Below are 22,549 nucleotides of genomic sequence, written 5' to 3'. Positions count from 1 at the left end.
CCAGCTTCTCTGTCTCCTCCAGGGCTTGAGATCACATGACACCCTCAGGCCCCAGCTGATGGGACTCTGATCCTGGGCCGCTGGTGGGGCAGTGGGTGCTGATGTGGAAGCAGGATGAGCCGTCCTGTGAGCAAGGCAGCCGCCGGTGACCACAGGACCCTCCAGGCCTGCAGGAGCCCTCTCGACCTCAGAAGACAGCCGGCTGCTCAGGTGCAGTCTTCTCCCACTTGAATGGCCCAGGTGAGACACCTCTGCCTAGGAGCCTGTAGGTGCTCTTTTAAATGGCTCAGGCCCTCCCAGCTGATGTCCTCCTGGCTCGTGGTGAGGTATACCTTTCCCTCCCTGGTGCTGCTTCCTCCTTGAGGCCCACCTGGGCTAAGACTGGAGGCGCAGTGGGAGCGGGCAGTGAAGCAGAGGCAGCTGTGTTTCCAGAGCTTGGGGCAGAGACAAGAGAGGGCGCAGGTGGTCCTAAGCCTTGGCAGCCACCCTGGGGTCAGACTATAGAGGAGGCTCCATCCATGTTTGGACTCTTTCAAGATACCGCACCATACCTTTAATTTATTAGCTTTCCATAAAAGCACATAACATACATAATCTACAGTATAGAAAGTATAATTTACAAAAATATAAAATCTGGGTTACTTTTTAGTATTCCCACACATTACTGTCTGTGTTATTTCAACCTGCACGTCTAAGCAACTGCCATTTAGTAACCAGCAGGATTACTTCGGTGGGAAATGGTGTCAATTCCCACCTTTATGTTGTAAAATAAAATATATATTAGGAAAAGGAAACCAACATTGGTAGTATGTGCATGCTGTACATATGAAAGCTTACGCAGTGGAAGGTGAAACAGAATACAGGTGTAGACCATTATTTAGGCTTGTTTTTCCACATCAGAATGGAGCAGGTGAGCAGAGGCTCTCACTGCGGAAGGGAGTGACGCCCCAGGATTTAAATAGTCATCTTCTCAGGTGAGGAGCTGAGGATCACAAAACCACCCTGTGACAGATCCAGGATTTCTGGCCTTCGGAGCAGTGGGTTCAGGTCAGGGGCCACCTTCAGGCCAAGGGTTAACACCCAGATTCCTTCAGGGGGACTCGGACTGGCGCTTGGGGCCCCGTCACCAGGAATGAAAACACCCCAGAAGGGTTCGCCATAGACAGAACCTTCCAGCGCCCAGCAGGTGGCCTCGAAGCCCCTGTCCTGTGTGTGCAGCCTCGCCCCTCGTCAAGTCCTCTCTGCAGAAGGTACCAAGGAGGGTGGTCCACCAGGCGTGGGCTGGCACAAAGGTGTCTGCCCTTCCAGCCTGGAGCAGCTGGTCTTACTGGCAGGCACAGGTCTCCACGGACATGTTGGGGTACACCTTCAGAACCACATTCCAGTTCTCATCCAGGAAAAGGACCCCAAGGGAGTTCATCTTGTTGGGAACGCAGCAGGGCTCTGGGATGCCTGGGACGATGCCCATGGCTCTCACGATGCTCTGGATGGTGGCATGGTTGGACGGGCGGACGACCTGCAAGGCAGGGACAGGCAGGCTTACTCCCCACACTGCACCCACCAGTTCCCCGCAGCTGCAGGGCAGTGGCTGAGGCCACTAAAGGCGGCAACCCAGAAGACAAGGCGAACTCCCAGGGCTGGATGTGCATTCCCCGTGAATGCGGCCACAGCTGGAGCCCCCGGACTCTCCAGTGCTGGAACCTCCATGCATGGCAACGGCCACTTGGGGGCACTAGTGTGTCACACATTCCTGTCCTGGGCCCTGGCAGGAGCTGTCCAGAGGGCGAAGGCAGCTGGGCTGCCCAGGAGGTATATCGGTCTAAGAAGTAGAGGCATGATGCCAGGGTGATTGTTTCTTGTTACCAAAAAGGAAGGCTTGGGTGTATGTCAGTAGGAGGTAGGGTGGTTGAGCAGGGGGAGGAAATGGACATTGGGAGAGTCAGGTGCTGCTTCACTGTGTCACCCCATTTTGCCATCCGATCAACCTTGTGGGATGCATATTACCTTACTTTACTGGGGAAGAACCCAGGGCTGGAAATGATGCAGTGATTTGACCCTCGTTTCAAAAGTGTCTGGGATGTGACCCTCTCGCTGATGCCACCCTGGCTCCCCCTCCCAATGCCAGTGGCCTCTCGTATCCAGAACAGTCTTCAGTCTCAGCAGCCCAAACGGAGAATGCCTCTCCTCAGGCTCTCCAACAAGGTGGTTCACTTTGACCCACTGCTGGCCAAAGAGAGATTTTATAGAGAGTGCAGCTGGTGAGAAAGGCTTTTGGCTGGGGAGGTGGGAGGAGAGCAGGGCAGGGTCCCTGGATTTGTGGGGTGCAGGCAGGGAGCGGGCACGAGCCAGGCTGATCAGGTAGCAGCATGGCCTGACATCTGCCCCAGGCCAAGGCTTGGCTCTCTGTGGGGCACCCCTTCCCTCCGCTCTCCAGAGGAACCACTCAACTCTCAAAGAGGGGAACACCTCCCCGTGTCTGGGCCTGGGGTTTCCCAGCTGGCTCATTTATTTATGTTCAGAATGGATTTGTGCACAGACTTCCTCTTGTGGAGGGGGAGGCATGACCTGGAACACAGCAGAGCAAATGAGCAGGGGGAGGGAAAGCACATGCAGCCCACTGGCATCAGCTGGTAGGCAGCCCCCTGTAGCACCAGCTGTGGGGAGATGGGTGGACAGAACTCCCACTGGCCCACAGGAAGGTGAGATTCTGCCAGTGCCAAAGGATCCAGTGGTGTGACTTGCCAGGCATGGTGAGACATACTTGCTCTGTGGGAACCTGCCATGGGCTGTGAGGAGCAAGCCCACCTTGGGGGTCCATCAGAGCTAGCGCTGTGCTGGTCACCGGTGCCAAAACTATGAGGTCCAGGCTAGGAAGAGAGCCTTGGGGAGGCAGGGGCCCTGTCGACAGGGGCAATGCCTTCTCAATCTCTGTGGATGACTGCTATGTGGGAGTTTACACCAAAGGAGGATTCTTACCGCTTTCCAAAAGAATGTTTGGATGTTAAAACTCAAGTTCAGCAAGTCAACATTTTGAAAGCTCTCTGTGGGTCAAACCAACCCCATCTATGGTCTAGAGACCCCTGCTGGCAGGAAATGGAAATATTCTTATCCCTATTTAACAGATGAGAAAATAGAAGTTCAAGGGGGTGGAGGGCCTAAGCAAGAGAGGTAGAGTGGGGAGGGCAAGGGACCCAGGCACTGGGGACTTGCCGGAGGGAGCTGGCAGTGCAGCCCCAGCGCACCCACCTTGGGCATCGGAAACTCGCAGGCCCCGGCGCAGTAATAGGCATTGAAGGATTTGGGTGAGATGATCCACTCGTTCCAGCCAATGTCTGCGGAGTCCTCCTTCAGGTACCTGCGGGCGCAGATCCACGGCTCTTCCCACTGCTTCCTGCGCGCTTTCTGCATGGTCTTCTCGTCGAAGTTGAGCACCTGCGAGGTGGCGGCCAGCAGGTCTGGGCCCTTTCTCCGGCGGTCCTGGCGCCCCGGCTGTGGCTTCAGCGCCCAGAACGGGCCGGGCCAGAGCTCGTGCTGGTGGGGGGGCCGGGCGTGTGGGGTGCACGCCAACCACTCGTCCAGCATGGGCAGCTCATTGTCCTGCAGGGGGACGGTGGCGTGGGTGGCGTGGTGAATGCGGGGGTCCGCCGAGCTGTTGGGTGCAGCGCTGAGCTGGGGGTCACCAGTCAGGCTTGGGTCCTACCTCTGCAGGGTCACGGCCACGCTGTTGGGCTCCAAGATGGCCAGGTCATCGGCATAAATAGACGAGGATGTAGGGTGCCTGGTGCGGGGGTGTCCCCAGCTCCTCCTCCCCTGAGTCCAGCTGGGCGGAGAGAAGCAGCTCACCATCCTGGCGGTCCACCTTGACAGTGGCCGAGATGTCCCTGGCCTGCCAAAGGCCCCGCAGGGTGGGGATGAGGGCCAGGACCCCCCCGAGCAGCCCCTGGGTGGCAGTGTTCTGCAAGAGGCTGTGGAGGAGCAGGTGCTGGCGCGGGAGCAGGCCTGGGGGCAGCAGGTGGCAGGGAGTGCTCTTGGGCCACTGGCACAGCACCTCGCAGGCCTGGGGCCAGCGTGGCGGCTCCGAGTAGAAGTGGAAGGTGGCTGCGAGGATCATCTTCAAATCCTGCATGGAGGTCAAGTTGAAGAAGTACACAGCCTTCTGGTCGACCACTTCTGCCAAGAAAGGACACACCACACGTCCATTAGGTTCTCTCCTGGAAAGGTCTTGGGGTCTCCTGCCAAGGGGTTGGGGTGGGCACGGATGGCCTGTTTACCATCAACCCTGTCCTGAAGGCAGGGCCCACACGTCCCTGATCTCCTGTAATCCCCACACAAAACTGATGAGAGTGCTATGGGCTGTCTTCAAGGAATAGAGGGGAACAGAGGTCCGTGGGGTGCAAAAGAGTGGCCAGCACCAGCCCCTAAAGCTCCCATTTCCTCCACCTTCATGCCACTGCCTCTCATGAACAAACGCCACCATGGCCAAACACACTGGCCCCTTCCCTGACATACGGTGGGATAAGGGGTCCAGGAGGGCTTGCATCAAGCCTGGCTGCTGACCTGCCACCTTCCTGTGTTTGCCTAAACCCTATCATTTTCATGCCCATGAAATTAGTCATTTTTCCAAAAAAGGCGAAGTAAGTGGAGACGCTCAGGCCTCTGCTGTGTTCTGGGTGTCTTCCAGGGGAAGGAGGAGTGAAGACAGCTACCCTTGGGGCATCTGGAGTGCCTTCTGCCCACCAGCTTTTGAGATTGTTTTACAAAGACCAAGCATTCTCCAGCTTGCACGAGGCCACTTGACAAAGCCTCCAAAGGCCAGGATGGCAGCAGGACAGTGCCCCTCGGCCATCACACCTGCAGCTTGGAATGCTCCAACCCCACTTCCCAGTCCCTCCTGCTCACCTGGTTCTACCAGGTATATCCCGGGGACCCAGGGCACCCTCGTCTGTCATGCCAGAAACCTGGCCAGGCCCTTGGAAGCTTGCATTCTCTGAAATAGCCAAGCTGACTCCAGACTTGGAGGAGAGGGAGGGGAGCTTTCCGGAACCCACCTGGGGGTGCAGGAGATCAGAACAGGAGTGCTGGGCTCAGCCTGCTTCCTCCACTGCTTTTTCACCTCCCCAGAAGTTAGCATACAACGGAGCCTCCCATCAGCTGGATAAAGTTGCAGAGTGGGGGTTCTTAACTTTTTTTGTTCCATGGACTCCTTTGAAAACTGCGGACCCCTTACTAAGCCCACACTATACTGTGTATTATTTAATAACTAAATCACACACACATGAACATGTCCCCACAAGAATAATGTTGTTTTGAATTTCAATTCAAGGACCCTGCCTTAGAGGAACAGAGCTCCCAGCCCTGGAGTGTGTGTGTGACACCCAGCTCCCTAAAGGGCATGGGTTGGGGTCACAGCCTCGATGACACCTGTACCCACAGGATCAGATATCTTTTTAAACCAAAATTGTCAGCTTAAGGTTTTTTGTTTCTACTGGGAAGGAGTCCTAATCCCCTGGGGAATTTTCAGGTCCTCTTAAGGGACTAGGAGATGGACAAAGGAAGGACAGGGAAGGCACATCTTATGGTGGGTCTGATATGTGGCGGCAGGCACTGGCGGCCCCTTTGAGGCCTCCGTGGGTCAGGAGCAGCACGGGCCTTGATGTGCATTCAGACTTGGCCTCCTCCAACCCACGGCCTGGCATGGCACACTCCTCCAGGCCAGCCTTTCCCAAACACGGTGCCCCAAGGCCCTACTCTGGGGATGCTGACTCAGATGGACGGGGCTGTGGGGTCCTTACTTTGACCAGCCTGCTGGGGGACTCCAAGAGGCAGGGAACTCTGGGAAGCCCTGGCAGGTGAGAGTGCACACACACACGGCCAGGACTGTGAGTTCATGGCATCGGGGGCTGACCTGTGGGGGCGGTGAAGGCTCACCAGCCTGGTGGCACCCCACTTCTACCTCCAGCTGGCCCATGCCCTGGGACCCTGGCTCCCGGGCCACCGTGGGCCTCACCACGCGAGCCTGGCTCTCCCCACCAGCCTAAGAGTGGAAACAGAACCTCAGGCTCATTTGACAGTTTTGAGATTGAATCAAGAGCCTATAATGTGCTGGCACGAAGGCAGTGCCCCAGAGCTTGAGCCCTTGCCACTTTATTCTAGAGGGCAAGGGCTGGCAGGCCCAGCTCCTGCATATCGGGTGCTTCTGCTCAACCAATGCACAAGCTGCACCCAGCGCACAAGGCCTTTCAACTGGAAGAGCCTCCTTCTGAAACTGCTCTATCAGATTCTGTGCTGGAGAACACGACAGGCTCCAGGACGGACACTGCTGCCCCTTTCTAAAGAGCCGGCCCATCACACCGGGGATTCAAGCAGCCTCTCTTCAAACCCACAGGCCTCGGGGAGGGGCAAGACATCCCCCAGGTGGGGGACAGAGAGGGATCCCTGGAGGAGAGCCCTGCGGTCCTCCTTCCAGGGGGGAGGTGAAGGACAAAAGCGGACACAGAGAAGACCACTGTGACCACGAGTGTGGGGACCACAGCTTTGGCTGGGGTGGACATGGAAGGTGCTAGAAGTCCTGCCACATCTGGGGCTGCAGATGAGAGCAGACAGACTATGCAGGGCTCTTTGGAGGGCACCGGCTGTTGAGAACTCAAGCGGCCATGACCCTGAATTTGCCACATCAGGGTGCTGACCCGTGAGGTGGCTGTTCCTGCACAGGATGTGGGGAGTGGGCAGTAAATGCTGGCTGACCAGGGCTCCCGGACTGAGCAGGGGAAGAGGCAGCCCCATCCTCACTCAAGTCCCCCCAGGTGCTGGCCGCTGCTCCTGTGACCTGCGCCCAGGCCCTCCTGGGCTCCAGGCTGTGGCTGAGGGGAGGCACCTTCCTGGGGTCTCCCTGCCTCCTGGGAACTGTGCTGGAGGTTGTCTGTCCTTCCTTTCCTGCCTCCCCCTTCTGTTCATTCCCCCACTGTGCTCCTTCCCATCCTCCCTCCTTTTGGTCCCTCCTCTTTGCTCCACTCCTTCCCTCTTGCTCCCTGCCTTTCTTTCCTCTCTCCTCCCCCACCTCCCAACACTCACCTGTGACACTCCTGCTCTGAGCCAAGCACTGAGGATGCAGATGGCCTGGAGGAGCTCAGTCTGGGGGCCCAGGGCCCAGCAGAGCCTTACAGAGAAGTGCCTCAGTGCAGGCCCCTGCCAAGAGCCCGCCAAGCCCTGTCCAAGGCCCTCCCTGATCTGTCCTGCCTGCCTCTCCCCTTCCCCTGCTACCCCTCACCCTCATCTCTCAGCCTTAGCTGCACTGGCCTTCTCGTCCTCCTTCCAGCAGGCACGTTCAGGCTGTGCCTTAGCTGCCTGCTCCCCCTCCAGGGGTCACCAACCCCCTCTGGGGGTCACTCCCTCCTCCTTGGGGTTCACCCCCTCTTCCCCTGGGATCTCCTCCCCCCACCTCTGCCTGAGCTGCCTCCCCACTGCAGGGTGCCCCTGGTGCCCATGGCTGGAGGGGCAGCCCCACCACTCTGTCCCCTGAGCCGTTTGTCTTCGTTACAGCCAGATACTTGTTCGTTTACTGCGGGTGTTCCCCTGAGAACATACACTCCAGGTGGGCTAGGGCTTTGCCATGTTTGTTCACCACCATGACCCACAAGCCGAGCTGGAGGCTGGGCTGAGAGCTGGTGCTCAGGAATAACTGGGGACGGGTACAAATCCTGCCCAAGCAGTCCCTGCAATGCAGGTCAGCAGGGAAGGATGGGGGGTGAGGGGGAGTTTGCCAGGTCTGTCGACTTGATTAACAGAGGGGGGGTCCTGGCCTGCTGCTCAGTAAGTGCATCCTTAAAGAGGGCCAGACAGCCTTTTTCCTGGGAAAGTCACAGCTGATGACGCAAATTCAACTGGAACCATGACAATCGGATCTTTGACCAATTACTCTCCCTGGAGCCTCAGTTTCCCTAGTTTTAAAAGAGGATGATATTTTTTTATCAGTGCCAACACTGTGCTGGTCCCAGCGCTGAGTGCTCTGCACATCAGACTCCTAATTTTTGCAACGAGGGGAGCAGGGATGGGCCCTTCACTTGATGGATGAAGAGCTGGAGACTCAGAGCACATGCCACCTGCCCGAGGTCACACAGCGGGTAAGGGGCAGAGGCTGGATGCTCCCCCAGGTCTGTCTGACCCCAGGCCTATGCCTCCTGCCACTCTGCATGCTCTGGACAGAATCGTGATGTGCCCCACAGCACAGGTAAAAAGCGCGCCTGTCCAGCAATGTGTTTTGCAAACTCGAGTCATTACTTGAATTTTTTTTCAGTTGACTCTACAAGAAAGCAAGGGCTGACCTTATTTGGACACGGTGCTCTCTCTAGAGATCTGGGGAACTCACCACACACTTAGCAGGTGTACCCTGCTGGACACTCAGCCTCCTCTTGAGGGTGGTGGGAAGGGACAGGAAGGGAGGGACGTGGGAAGGGGCCTTCTAGCCCCGAAGTCCCTGCAGGCTGCCGGTGGCCAACCCACTGGCGAAGGGCCACCCTTGGAGAGCTCTGTCCCCATACAAACAGAATCCAAGCCACCAGAGTTGGCCTCTTCAACCACTGCCCTTGAAACAGCCCCCAGTGTCTGCTATGGGTGAACCGAGGGTGGGACACGGGGCTGACGATGGAGGCACCAGCGGAAGCTGGAGGAAGGGTGCTGCGAGCCAGGCTGATGAGAAGAGGGGCGGTTAGGATGGACTGACTGCCCATTCCCATGCAGGCTCCAGCACCAGGCTCCTGGGGTGAAGGCCTGCTGGCATTGCTTCTGAGCGCTGGGGCCTTGAGCACGTCATGGAAGTGCCCCGTCCCTCAGTTTCCCCACCTGTAAGCTGGGCAGAGTACTTGCATGCACCACCCAAAGCACCATCAGCATTGAGTGTGAGCATCTCTGCAGAGCCCATGGGATCTAGGAGCTGCTGTGACACTCAGGGCAGGGCTCCAGCAGGTGCTGCCCATTCCCGGGGCCCCTTTACTGGAGGTGATTCACCAACACCACCCTTCCGATCCTCCAGCTGGAGCCTGAGCTCTGGTGGGGGCGCGTCCTTCTCCCTCTGCCCCGCCCCCACCCACACCTACCCAAGCCCCAGTCCCAGCCGGTGCTGGGCCCCGTTTCTACATAGCCATCCTGCACACCGCATCCTGCCCTCCTGCCCTCCCCAGGCCCTCGTCTCATCTACGGCTGCTCTATGAGCCCTCTGACCTCGAGAGAAAGGGTACCGGCGCCATCGATTACAAAAGACGCTGATGTCGCTGCTCTACAAAGCACCTCTGCAGATCAGTAAGAGAAAGGCAAGAACCACAGGGAAAAAATGCAGACTGCCACCATGCATGAAGAAAGGCTCGGGAGAGGCAGTAATGAAAAACTGTCATTTCTAAAAAAAAAAAAAAAAAAGGAAATAAGTTTTACCTGCAGGTTGAAAATTAGATTCCATTTGGTAAAAATAATGGAGATGAGCTATATAATACAGATGTAAGGATAGCTATAGATAAATACAAAGATAGACACAGCTATATTGGTATAAATACAGGTATATGGCTATATAACATATATCCAATGCAACTATGTATCAGTCCAAAATGAAAAGATTGGAAGGATTCCACTGAAATATTAGTTGTGGTTATGTCTCGGGATGCAGTTAGGGATGACGTTTTCTTTGCTGTGATTTTCTATGATTTCCAGATTTCCCCCCAACAAGCAAGCATTTCTTTAATAATCTCAATCTCAATCTCTCTCTCATACACACACGCCTGCAAACTGCTTCCTGTTGCACCGCCTACAAACTTCCTAGCACAACGCCCAAGGCTCTGTGTGAGCTGACTGGGGCCAGCTTGCCCAGCTTCTCTCCTGCCCTTCTCTCCTGACATTTTTTTCCTGTCTTATCCAAACCCCTTGCAGCTCCCGGCACACAGCAGGCTGCTTTACTCCTAGACCCAGCTAAGCTCCACTTGTCCATCCAAGGCAGCCCCTGCTGGGTGGGTGCTGTCCCTGGGCTCCCGCAGGACTCCTCCCAACCTTAATGGCTCACTGCATCCCCTGGCGTGCTGCCCCATCCCCATACATTACTTCACGCTTCCCCGCCCATCCGTGAGCCCTGCTGGGCAATGCCAACCCCATAGCCCACAGTCCCTGCAACCCACAAGGTGCTCAGGAAATACTCGATGGGCTGAAATGAACTTGGCTTTTGGCATTTTTGACAGGTGGGCATGTAGTCTTACCCTCTTTTTAGAGATGAAGAAAATGAAGATCAGTGAGGTTAAGGAAAGTTTGCATAACACAGTGGTTGGTGGCAAAGCTTGGATTTGCACACAGGTCATTCTTGGGGGGTGGTAAAGGGCAAAGGTCCGACCTTAAACCCTTAGGATCAGACTCAAAATCATACTCTGCTCATGAATATTCAATAAGGAACAAAATGCACTTCAAGGGCAACAGAGGGGAAGGGTAGCTGGTATAATAATATTAATAGCTAACCAATTATCAACACCCCTATGTGCCAGGCAGTGTTTTAAGTGCTTGGCATATCTCAGGTTATTCAAATGACCCTCTAAATTAGGCACACCACTCACTCCATAGTGGAAGTGAGAGAAGGGAGTCAAGGTCAAGTTTAAGCCCTTGTCTACCCTCCACAGCAGGTGGCAGGACCAGGGGGGACCCAGACAAGCAGCGTCTCAGCCTGCAACAGGAACAGAGCCCTGCTCCGTGACTGCGCCAAGGGCTGCAGGGAGGGAAGCATTTGTTGTTTAGGAAGAGAATCCCACCGAGGAGCAGGCTGGAGTGTACATTCCAGAGCCAAAGCTGAACCTCCCACATTCCCAGCCTCATCCATAAATTGTGGGCCTGGCGGGGGAGGTGGCACTATCCCTGTCCAGATGTGCACATCCTGGAGGAGCCAAGAAGGCCCTCAGGCCACTGGGCCCAGAGCCCGCACACCTGGGGGCTGGCCAGGGGCTGGGGAGGAAATAACTTAAGGGAGACCTCAGGGTGCCTGGGCTCCTACCCGATGACAGGCACAAAGCCCGCCTTATCCCACTGAATCCTCATGACCCCACTGTCCCGACAAAGAAACTGAAGCTCAGAGAGGCAACGTGGCTTGGTGATGGTGCACAGCCAGGAGCTGGTGGAGCTGGGATTCACACCCGTGTCTGCCCAGCAGTTCCAAAGAAGAGTGAGCGGTCAGGCAGCCCCACGCTGCATGGAAATGTCTCATCTCTCAGCATTGTCTGTTCCTCCCTCCCCTAACAGATCCCAGGCTTAGTTTAGTTGGAGGTTGCCACGTGGGGTGGGGATGGGCAGTGGAGACAGGATCAGCCCCCTAGCTGGGAGGTGCCAGCTGCCACCATGAAGAGGCTGACTCCACCCCCGGCCCTGCTGGGCCTGGGTTCCCTGGTCTGTAAAGTGGGCGGGCTGGATTTGAAGTCTTGTGCCCAGGTCCTTTCGGGGTTCCACGTGTTGTGATGCACCCGGCTTTGTGAGACGGAAAGGCAGAGGTGTGCACCTCCAGGCCCTGAGCTGCAGCAAGTGGGCGGGCTCCAGGGCCGGGTGCACCCCTTGCCGAGGCAGAGAGCTGGCCGGCCCGGAGCATGCAGGGAACAGACCGCGCTCCTTCTGAAGCCAGGTCGAGTTCAGAGCCCCATGAACGCAGGGTGCTCAGCGCAGAGCTTTGTGCTCCCAGGACGAGAGTCCGCCTCGAGGCTGGCGCTGGCCTGGGGCCGACTCGACCAGTTCCTCTCCTCCTCCCTGCACCCCTGCCCATTTTAGAGAGGAGGGCACTCACATCTGTTGAGGCTAGGGTCCGACCCAGGACACATTCCTGCCAGATGGTTCTCAGGCGGCTGAATTTAATAATGATGCCCCAGAATGGGGCCTCAAGGCCTGAAGGTAGCAGGGAGGGTGGATGGAGACCCCTGAGTCTGGGTCCCTGGGGCCAAGGGCAAGAGAGGCCTGCTGAGTGGGTGACGGTGCTCCCAGGTAGCCACTCGGCGAGGCCAAGCTTGCCACATCTGGCTCTGAGGCCCTGGAAGGTACCCAAGTCCCGTGGCCAGTGAGCAGCAGGTGACAGTGGACCCCAGACTGTCTGGCTCCAGGGCTGGGCTTGCTCCCCTCTGCCCAGGAGAGGACCCACAGACGCAGGGTCTTTCTTCTGAGAACCCTGTTCCTCCCTGTCAGGGGCTGCAGGTGCCCCCCACCCACCTGATCCCGAAGTGAGCCGTCACATGGCAACCAGGGTCTTCCCCTCTCCCCCTGGGTGGCTTGGCACCTCCTCTCTGTCCACCGGGCCCCAGGGAGTAAGGCTGCAGGGGGACAGGGAGAGGGCAGGGCCTGCTCCACCCAAGGCGCAGGGAAAGGGGAGAGGGGCTGCCAGCGCCAGGTGAGGGAAGGGCAGGGAGCGGGTGCTTCTGGACCCCCGTGCAACACCTTGCGCTGCCGCCCTCACACCACCCGCCAGACCTCAGCCCGCTGGCACACACCCGAGGCTCTGCCTCCCGGACGCAGGAACCTGGGCTGCTTGTCCCAACCGGAGGGGGGCCGGGTGCACGCTAGGTACTCCTCTATGGGCGGCTTCCACCCAGCCCACCAGACTGTGCTCTCCTCCTCAAGAGCCACCAGCAGACTCCCCTGATGCTAGTCTTCTACCGTCCCCAAGCCATCTCCTTCCTACAAGTGTGACGCCCTCGATGGCTTGGGAGCACCCCGGGGGCGGTGACTCTCCGGGGGCCTCTTTGCGTCCCCACGGAGGCTCAGTGAATAAATAACGAAAGAATGAATGAACGTGTCACTGAATCAAAGGAAGAGGAAAAGCGGGAGTTGGGGGACGGAAGGGGGAGGCCAATGATGAAAGTGCCAAATGCGGACAAGGGGGTCCCTCGGGGCACCTTCTATTTACCCAACCGAGCCCGGAAGCTGCGCACCGTGTTGCCCGCACCCGGCCGGGCGCCCCTCCAGTTGTACTTCTCATACAGCCGGAGCATGTGGACAGTGACCATGTCCCGGGCGCCCGAGCCCAGCGCGGCGGCCGCGTCCCCGAGGGCCCGCTGCGCGTCCTGGTGTCCCGCCCGGCCGTCGACGGCCGCGGGGCTGCCTCCCGCGTCCCGGAGCAGCAGCAGCAGCAGCGGCAGCAGCGGCAGCAGCTGGGGCCCCGGGCCCGGGCCGGTCCGAGGGGGCCACAGGCCATGGCGGGGCGCTGGCGAGGGGCCGGAGCTCGCCGGAGGAAGGCGCGCGAACAGTCGGGCGCGGTCGGGGCGCAAACAGGGCGAGCCGGGGGACCGGCGTGCGGTCGGGGCGGGAGGCTGGTGGCGCGGGGGAGCCGGGCCGTGCGGTCGGGGCGCGCCTCCCGAGCCCGCGCCGGGTCCGGGCCGTCCGGAGCGCGCGCAGCCCAGCAGAGCCCGACCCGGGGCGCTGCCTCCGCCGACGCGCGCCGCGGAACTTGGCGGCCGGGGCGTGCCGGGCTGGCGGCTTCAGGGGCGGGCCAGGGCGGGCCGGGGCGGGGCCCTCGGGGAGTCCGCGGCTCCCCCGCCCCGCTCGGGGCCGCCACCACCAGGCCGGCGGGGCCGGCTGCCGCGTGCGTGCGCCCGGGCCGGCGGCGTGCGCGCGCTGAGGTGTGCGCCCGGAGGTGCGCCCGAGTGTGGGGGGCGCGGGCCTGGACTCGCACGCTGCCCGCGCCCCTGCCGAGAGGCCCTTCGCCAGGGCTGCGCGGCCCTGGAGGGGGGCCCAATTGCTGGTGGCCCCAGCAATGGCATGGAGGGCTGTGTGGTGGCAACAGGACAGCTCCCCCGCGAGGAGCCGAGAGGGGGTGCGTGCGCGACCAGTGGCCTCAGAGCCCAGGCGTCCAAAATACAAGCGTGCTGGGAAAGCGAGCCCTCCCTGGGCAGGCTCTGGAAAGAAAAACACATCCCAGGGCCCAGCGGACCCCAGGCAGCTGAAAACAAGGTCCTATTTAAACGCCAGCATTAACTAATTAAGAGACCCTTTATTTGGTGACAATGATCGCAGTTGTTGAAAAAACACATCAAAGGTCCTTATTAATCTCCGGACGCGAAGCCATCAGTATCGCATGAAAAGGGTCATGCTTTCAAGTTGCTTTTACACGTTTTCAAAGCATCCGAGTGGGAGCAAAGAAAGCAATGGCTTTCCCAGGAAAGGTCCCCACTCAGGTGAGAAGGAACTGAAGCCCTGGCCCACCGCCTTCTGCTCGGTCCTGGGGGCAGAAGGTCCTGACCTTCATCTTGCCTCTGGCAAGGGCTCTTGTCCATGGATAGAACCCGGGAGGTCCCTGAACTTGGCTGTGGGAAAAATGACACCTTCATTTTCACTAGCCTTTGGCTGAAATCTAGTATTTCCTAGTATTATAAATATTGGCACTAACCATGGTGGAATTAGCTGTACTTTGTCACCAATGGAAACCACAGGCCTTTTCATATCACAACAGTTGTTGCAGATCTCTTAAAATACATTTTCGTTCATCCTTGCTTTGCAATTACGGTAGTTAGGTCCACTGCTAGTTACATAATGAGTTAATAAAGAGGGATATTTATTTCCATGTTGCAAGGCTGTTTTAACAAATATTTTGGGATAACTATATTTTAACGTAATTAGCTTCTTTCATGTCCCTGCATATTTTATGGCAGGGTCGGGTGGGGGGGGTGGGGGGGGGCGAGAAGAAATGGGTGTTAATGGGTCCAGAGTTTTTGTTTGGGGTGACAGAAAAGTTTTGGTAGTGGATGGTGGTGATGGTGGCACAACACTGCGAATGTAGTTAATGCCACTGAACTGTGTGCTTGTAAGTGGTGAAAAAGGGAAATTTTATGTTGTATATATGTTACCACAATAATGAGAAGAAGAAAAAAAACACCATCACAACAAGCAACCAAACAAAATGCACTGTTTAGAAAAGGGTCCTCAGCCTTCATCAGAGTGTGCACAGGGTCCGAGGCACACTCAGAGTTTACCAGCCCTACCAGAGGGAAAGGAAGGACTCCTCCAACCATGATCTTCCAGAGCAGAGTCCATGCTGCATTTCCGAGGACTGTTTGCAAACTTGTGAACACACTGCTCTCTTTACTCGGCAACTTTAGGGGACCTGAGCCAAAATAGTTACTTTTCTTGGAGGACTCAATGCAATAATTGAAAATTGCTGGGGAAAGCTTCTCTTGGTATGGAAAATGCAACCCGTTGTAATTTTTCCCCCTTTTTCATCTTGTGGTGTCTATGTAGAGGCCATCTTGTTGAGAGCCTCGGAGCCTTAGGTCGGTTGTTTTTTGAAAACTAGAGGAGCATTTTGCTTATTTTGGAAAATGAGCTCACGTCGCGTCCAGCTTCCCGTTCATATACCCGCTGTTGGTTCCGAGAAGCAATTTTCAGAGACTGCGCGAGGGCGAGGTGATAAAGTCGCCACCTTGGACTTGGTCAGTCTCTCCCTATAAATGGTGCTCCCTTCCCCTCGCCCCTCCCCCAGCCCCACTTTCCCTCCCGGTCCATGTGCCCCTCACTTTCTCCCAGCCCCCTCTCCCGCTCTCCCCCAGAATGCCTCTGACCTGTGCCAGTGGAGGGTAACCTCTGCTCATGGGTAGTTTTGTCTCTGCCTGGGGCCCTACACAATCGAGGCCTGTGAAAAGAAGGGGGAATCTGCAGGAGGCCAGACAAGTGGAGCTCTTTGGGATCGGTGGCCATTAAAGGCTTCTTGCGCCCCTTAACTCATTCCCGCTCCATTCAGGGCGGCGCTGAGGGTCGGGCCATAGCAGGCACTAAAACCTGGAGGGCACAGCTTCTCTGACATTGTTGGGAAAAGAATGCAGGCATCAGCCGGGGATGGCTAATATGTCTTGCCTTGTTTTATTGCTGAACAGCGGGACTGTAAAGTCTTGAATGCCGGGGCACTGTGGAGCCCTTTCATGTAGCCGAGATGATGGGATAAAAATGTGTTGGGTGAAGCAATTCGGATCACCACCGGGTCACCTCCTTGCAGGCTCCCAGCACCGCCCGCCAATGGCATGGCTAAGGCCGACAAGGAGCAATCGCTGTGGGATTTCACTCATGCACAACAGGGCTCCTAGGGTGGAAATGAGGCTGACTGGTGCTCACCAGCTAGAATGTTTTAACAGTTCCAGCCTCAGCTCAGAGTAGGGCTTGAGAAGGCACGGTGTGGAACAAAGCCCGCAGAGCTGTGATTTCAGACAGCTTCCTGCTAAAATGTTTCCGGTTCTGGGAATTCCATTCACTGTCCCTGCCAGGTACGCTGAGGGCTTGTGCTTGCCGAGTGCGATGGGGAATGCCCCCTCTGGGGAGGTGAGAGGCTGTCTGGGCCCTCACTCTCCCAGGCCGCTTTGCCATACACTTTGGGGTGGCAGGGTATCCTTAGGTCCGGAACACTCTGGGGAGAGGAGGTTTGAGGCTCAATAGTCACACAGTTCTGTGCCCAAGAAAAGGAGAAAGCAGACTTGGGGCAGTTCTGAGAAACAAGCTCCTTTGATTTCCTCCAGAACCTCTCCCCAAATAAACACTAGATCCAACCTTCCAAAGGAATCGTTGGACAATATCGTCCAGGGAATTTGTGGCAGAGCCAGGTTGCGGCTCTAACCAGCGCTGTCATCCTGGACCAGCCCCCTCACCTCTCTTGAACCCCAAGTCATCTCTGGTTTAACTGGGAAGGCTGACTCTCTGGGAGTGTTTCAGCTCTCACCCTGCATGTCTGGATCTGTGGCCACGTGTAAAACCTTCCTTAGAAGTGAGTGGGCCCATCTAACTCTTTGGAGTCAGTCTGGACTAGGTTTGTGTCCCTGTTTTCACCACTACTTGACTGTGCAGCCTTAAACGAGTTATTTGACTTCTCTGAGCCTCAGTTTCAACTCTAAAATGGGGCCAGGAAGACCACTGAGTGGCAAAGTTTTAACCTAAGACGGTACACATTGCCTCGACCCTCCTCAGTTCTGTTCTGGTTTATCGGGTGAGTGTTCAGAAGAGGTTGCTGTCCATTTAAAGTGAGCTCTGAATCTGGGAGAGTGGGCGGGAGGGTCACACCTGGCTGTTCCTTGCTCTGCAGAGGAAGTGCATATCTTAGTGCACAGTGCCAAGAGCAGAAGAGAAGCGGAAGGAGGAAGTTGCTTTGGTTAAGGAGCCACGTATCTTACCATCCTGGGTCTCTGCCCAAAGAAGGTTAAGAGCACTTCCTCGGGATTTGCAAAGCTCTTTCTTTGCCCCAAAGGAAGCAGATAGAGCAAATCCCTGTTCCCAACTGGGCGAGAGCTTGAAAGAAGCAGCTGGAGAACTAGTGGGAATGGTAGAGACAAGAATCCCAGGGCCTCCCCAGGCCGCTGGGCCAGAGAGTAATAAATCTGTGCAATAACAAGCACAAAGGACTTTATAATCAATGGCAGATTTTATTTCTACTCAGGCAAAATCCATCTGCAGAGTTAACATTTTATAGGGAAATAACGACCTGCGCTGTGACTTCTCAGCCTGCCTCCTCTTCCTGAAAGTTGGGAAAGCTCAGGGAATAAAAGCCTGCTCCTGTGAGAGCTGCTGCGTGAGAGAGAGCATGACTGCCCCGGGCCAGAACCAGCGCTCCCGTGCCTTCCGAGGGTGATGGGAGTCCTTCATTTCTGTCCTGCTGAGACACCCATGACCTGTGAATAAAGCAGGACTGCAGGACATTGTCTCGGCCGGGAATCTGAGCTGGCCCAGGTTCTGGTTTGATGAAATATGGTGCTCTCGGAGCGCATGGGGGAATTGGTCTTACTGCTCATTCCGGCCAAACAGTGGGACTATTTAGAAGCCCCGCATGAATGCGGCCCTGTGGGGAGTGAGGTAGGAGGAGGGGCCGTGGTGCTGGGAGCTGGCTGGGGCCAGCCAGCGGCAGCTGTGGGAGTGCACCGTTTCCTTCCACCCCTGAAGAATCTTCTTCAAAATTTAGACGGTTGTCACGAAGCCTTCCATCCGCGTCATGGCACGTGAGCAGTTTAGGGCCCATCTGCCTCGGTCTTCTCTGGCCAGCCTCTCTTCCTGCCAGTCTTGAGCAACCCCACGTTCAGGACACAACCTCCTCCCCCTGCTTCCAGGCCAGTGTAGTGAATTTGGGACAGTCTGTGCAGACCCCCAGTCCTGGACACAGGCACCCATTCCCGCAGCTGCTGGGTCTGCTAGCAGGTGGCCCCTACTGACTTCAGCTGGCCAAAGTGGCTGCCTCTCCCCCAAAGCTGTCCCCCATCCCTGGGGACAGTGCCAGTCCATGATAGTCTGTGCAGCACACAGAGGTCTGGCCCCCTTACCCCAGGGCAGGGCAGCTCTGAAGGGCTGTGCCAGCCCCGGGCTGCCCCTGGGCTCAGCAGCTTATTCCTTTCAACTTCTAGCTCTGGCCCATCCTGCTCCCTTACCTGCTTGCAGGTGTGGTGCCTGCCACCTTGCACACAAAAGCTAAGATAATCGGTGCTGGGAGGGACCTGAGGAGGTCAGCTCCAAGATGGGATTTGGGGGCTGAGGACTCTGGCTGGTCTGAGTGGAGGATGGGTAGCTCTTGGCTTGTTGCTGGTAGTGAGTCAGAGAGACCCCTCCCTCTCTCAGATATTAGAGACCATTGTGAGGACAGTGGAGTGGGTTGACTCATGCTGAGTGCCTCGTAGTTGGAGAAAAAATGGCCAAGGTTGATGGATCATTCATTTAAGGTAAAGTGTGAAAACTGAAGGGACAGCACGGAAAGAAACCCTGGTCTCTTGGAGCTGGTACAGCTGATGATCAGGCCCAGGAAAGGACTCTGGTCGCAGGGTTCCAGAGATGGTTGTCCTCTCAGCCCTGGCTTGTCTGTTAGGCCAAAGTCAGGGCCTGTGTGGGAAGGAGGGGCCGAGGCTTGCCATGGAGGGCCTGGGTGATGATGTGCTCGAGAACTTTAAACCCCGTATCCACTTGAACAGATGGGGTCTGGGGAAGTGCCACAGGAAAGCTGTGTGACCCTCTTATGCCCACATCTCCCCTCCTGGATGCCAGATGGTAACTGGGGTCCTGTCACTACAAAACCCAGCCAGGAGAGCGTGGGGCCCACCCAGGAAGGAGAGGGACAGTGATTGAAGTTCTTTAGTGCAAAGTTAACATGTACCAGCAGGAGAGAGAAGAATAGGATTAGGATGGGCTCCAGGGGCAGGGGCATAAAGTTGGGTTAGGGAGTGCTTATCCGGGTTGCATGCTTACCCATGATGCGAGCTTCAACATCATGGCAAGGACCCCGGGAGTTGGATGCTTCTGGGTTGGCTCTTGGAGGCTTGGACAAAGTAATGGCCTGCCCTAAGTGAAGGAGAAATGACAAATGATCAATGATAGAAGAATGGATTAGAGGCTCAGAGAGGTGGGTATGCTTGCATGGGCATAGTTCAGATGACCAGAAAACTGCCAGTCGATAAGTTCCATGGAAGGGTCTGGAGGATCCACCAACTACCCATGTGATAAGGAATTCACTGATGAGAGTGGCTTTGCATCATGCAAAGTTCAGCGATGAGTTCCACCCTGAAAAACCTAAAAGGTGCAGGTGATTTGGTCCCTGTGATATCTCCATTGAATTCACCAGTGTGGCCTCTTCAGAAACCAGAGGCTGGAGAAGGTGGTGGATGATTGCAGGTGCAACCAAGCTACTGGGAAAAGCCCTTGTCCATGCCTTTCAAGAAGACTTTAGAGGCAGGTTTCATTTACATGGTGCAGGCACCAACATACATGTAGTCTTGCACTCAGGCCATGTTAACCCTTCCATCTCTTTCTGTTATAGTTTGAATGGAACTGGACCATCTGGACATTCCACTGAGCATCCCATCGGTCCACTATGTTGATGATATCATGCTAATCAGATGAATCAGCAAGAAGTGGCAGGTGCTTTGGAGACCTTGGTAAGATGTACCCCAGAGGATGAGGATAAATCTTGTCTCTCCAATCCTAACTTCCTCTGAGACATCTGACTGGATCCTCATTTAACCCTCTTTAGCAAAGGGTCACTCCATTAAACCCTCACATGGAGCTCTGTTCTTCAGCAGCTCACTTCCCAGAAGCTCACAGAAGTCCTCATGGAGCTGCTTTGGGCTTAGTCTCAGAGCACACTAACTTGTTTGGCTGAGAATTTTCAAAGTCCTCCATTTCTAGTTGCTTTGTACTTAAGAGTTTAATTATCAGCCATCCCTTTCCTCTGAAACTGTAAACTGCAAGGAGAAACCAGCTTCATCTTCTACTCTTCTTGGAAATCTCCTCCATTCTATGTCAGAGCACAATTTCACCAAGGTCTCTGCCACTTTATAACAAAGATCACCTTTCTGGCAGCCTCTAATAATATTTTCATCATTTCCTTCTAAAGCCTCTTTGGAGGTAACTATGACATCATATTTCTGCAGATTGTCTTATCAACGCATTGGAGGCTTTTTCTACCAAGTGCCCCACAAGTCTTCCAGCCTCTACACATCACCCAGTTCCAAAGTTCCTTCTATATTTTTAAGTATTTGCAATAGCAGCACCCTACTTTCTGGTACCAAAAACAGTCTTGGTCTCCCATGCTGCTAAGACAAATACTACACAATGAGTTGGCGTAAATGATTGTAATTTATTGACTTGTGGTTTTGAGGCTAGGAGAAGTCCAAAATCAAGGTATCAGCAAGGTGATTCTTTCTCCCAGAAGACTTATGTTCTGGTACTGGCTGCCGGTGATCCTTGGGTTCCTTGGCCTTCCTGTTATGTGTGATATCCTATCCTTTCTCTTGCAGGTTCCGTTGACTCCCAACTTCTGTTCCTCCACATGGCTTCCTCTTCATAAAGCCTTTAGTAATAGAATTGAGACCCACCCTCATTCAGTTAGGCCACACCTTACCTAAATCTGTATCTAAATATCTAAAGATCCTATTTACAATGGACTCACACCCACAAGACTGAGGTTAGGAGCTGAGCATGCCTTTTGTGGAGGCATGATTCAATCTCCAACAAACCTCATGGAAGATTCAGGGACCTGCCACATCTGTGAGGCTATTAGATGACCAATGACCTGTGGCCATGCCAGCAAAGTAGAGGACACATTATTGCGTCTTGCACTTTCCATCTCTAAGAAGCAACACAACTCCTAGTAGGCTTCTTTGGGTTCTGGAGACTACAATTTCTGTACCTGAGAACACTGTTCTGACCCAGAGGAGCATTAAAGGCTGCCATCTCTGAGTGGGGCCTACAGAAAAAAAGGGCTCTATAGCCTATCCAGGAGACAGAACAAGCAGAACAAGCATACTTGGACCATGTGACCTGTCAGACCCTATGGTATTAGAAGCATCTATGGAGGAAGAAGACCTTGTGAAATTTATGGCAAGCCCCAAGTGGGGTAAGTTTTTGGAGCAAGGCCAAACCATGTGCAGCAGAGAATTACACACCATTTGAAAAGCAGCTCTTGCCTTGCTCCTGGGCTCTGTTAGAGGCACCCCAGTCATGGAACATCAGGCGATCTTGCAGTCTGAGCTGCCCGTCACAATCTATGTTCTCTTAGATCTGGCTAATTATATGTTTAGGTGGGTCCAGAAGTAGTTCATCAAGGATGGAAGTGGTACATCTGGGATTGGTCATGAACAGTGCCAGGATGTGCAATTAAGCTGCATGAAAGGTGGCTTAGACATTTATGTCAATCACCACTGTTGTACCTGTGGCTCTTTTCATTCACATCTATGCCCACATTGGGGTCCCTTATGTTCAAATTATACATGAGCTTGGTTCATGGATGGGTAAGCCTGGTGTTTGGGTGCATAATGAAAACGAACTTCTGCAGTGCTGCAGCCTATCTCAGGGATGTCTCTGGAAGACAACAAAAGGGTTAAATTCTCCTTATGGGCAAAGCTTGGGGTGGTTCACCTGTATTCAGCTTTCTGTGGAAAGAAAATTTGGAAAGAAAAGTGATGTAGGGTAAGAATACAAATGGATCCTTGAGCCATGGAAGATGGTGTGTTTGTTTAGGTGAGGGCTAGAAGCAAAATGACTGAAATATATGAGGGATAAAGAGGCCTGGGGAAGAGCCATGTGGAAGAATGAAGAGGAGTAAGTAGGAAGTGGTAATACCTTTGTATTTCACATCAACGTCCACCAGAGAGGATTCTCCTTGGAAGAGGCACTAAATAGCCAAGTAGGGAGAATGTCCTGGTCATTTGGCTTCAGCCATCCTATGTTTGGCATGTTGGGTGCATGAATTGGAGCTAAGCATGGGCACAACAGCATGAGCTCCCATGAATCAAGGCTGATCTTCTCCTGCCACATCTCAATGTCCAGCCAGCTGCAAGGGAGACCAACCCTGAGTCCCTGATATAGGGGCGGTGATTCTTCTTGACTGGAAACTATATATATTCTGAGCATGGTTTCCATTTCCTGCCTTCTAGAACCTCAGCTGCCACCATCAGACTCCCAGTGTGCTTGATTCACTGACACAGGATCCTATATAACATAGCGTCGGACCGAGGAACTTATTTTACATCAAAGAAGGAATAGCAGTGGACCTGAGCCACTGGTCCCACACACGTTATTCCACCCATGAGCTGCCAGCTGATAGACCATC

General features: G+C 55.1%; 1 protein-coding gene across 1 annotated transcript in view; it reads right to left on the bottom strand.

Annotated features, from left to right (window-relative positions):
• Positions 1-1,324: 1,324 nt before the first annotated feature.
• Positions 1,325-22,549, bottom strand: part of LOC101413789 (growth/differentiation factor 10-like) — a 75,932-nt gene continuing 54,707 nt past the window's right edge. Inside the window, 4 exon segments of the mRNA XM_058299532.1 lie at positions 1,325-1,516; positions 3,247-3,759; positions 3,761-4,170; positions 12,899-13,467. Of these exon segments, the coding sequence (XP_058155515.1) occupies positions 1,325-1,516; positions 3,247-3,759; positions 3,761-4,170; positions 12,899-13,467 (1,684 nt within the window).

This window comes from Dasypus novemcinctus, chromosome 6 (genome assembly GCF_030445035.2).
Source record: "Dasypus novemcinctus isolate mDasNov1 chromosome 6, mDasNov1.1.hap2, whole genome shotgun sequence".
Classification (NCBI taxonomy): Eukaryota; Metazoa; Chordata; class Mammalia; order Cingulata; family Dasypodidae; genus Dasypus; species Dasypus novemcinctus.
The sequence above is the reverse complement of the archived record's forward strand: the minus strand, read 5'-3'. Positions and strand labels throughout refer to the sequence as shown.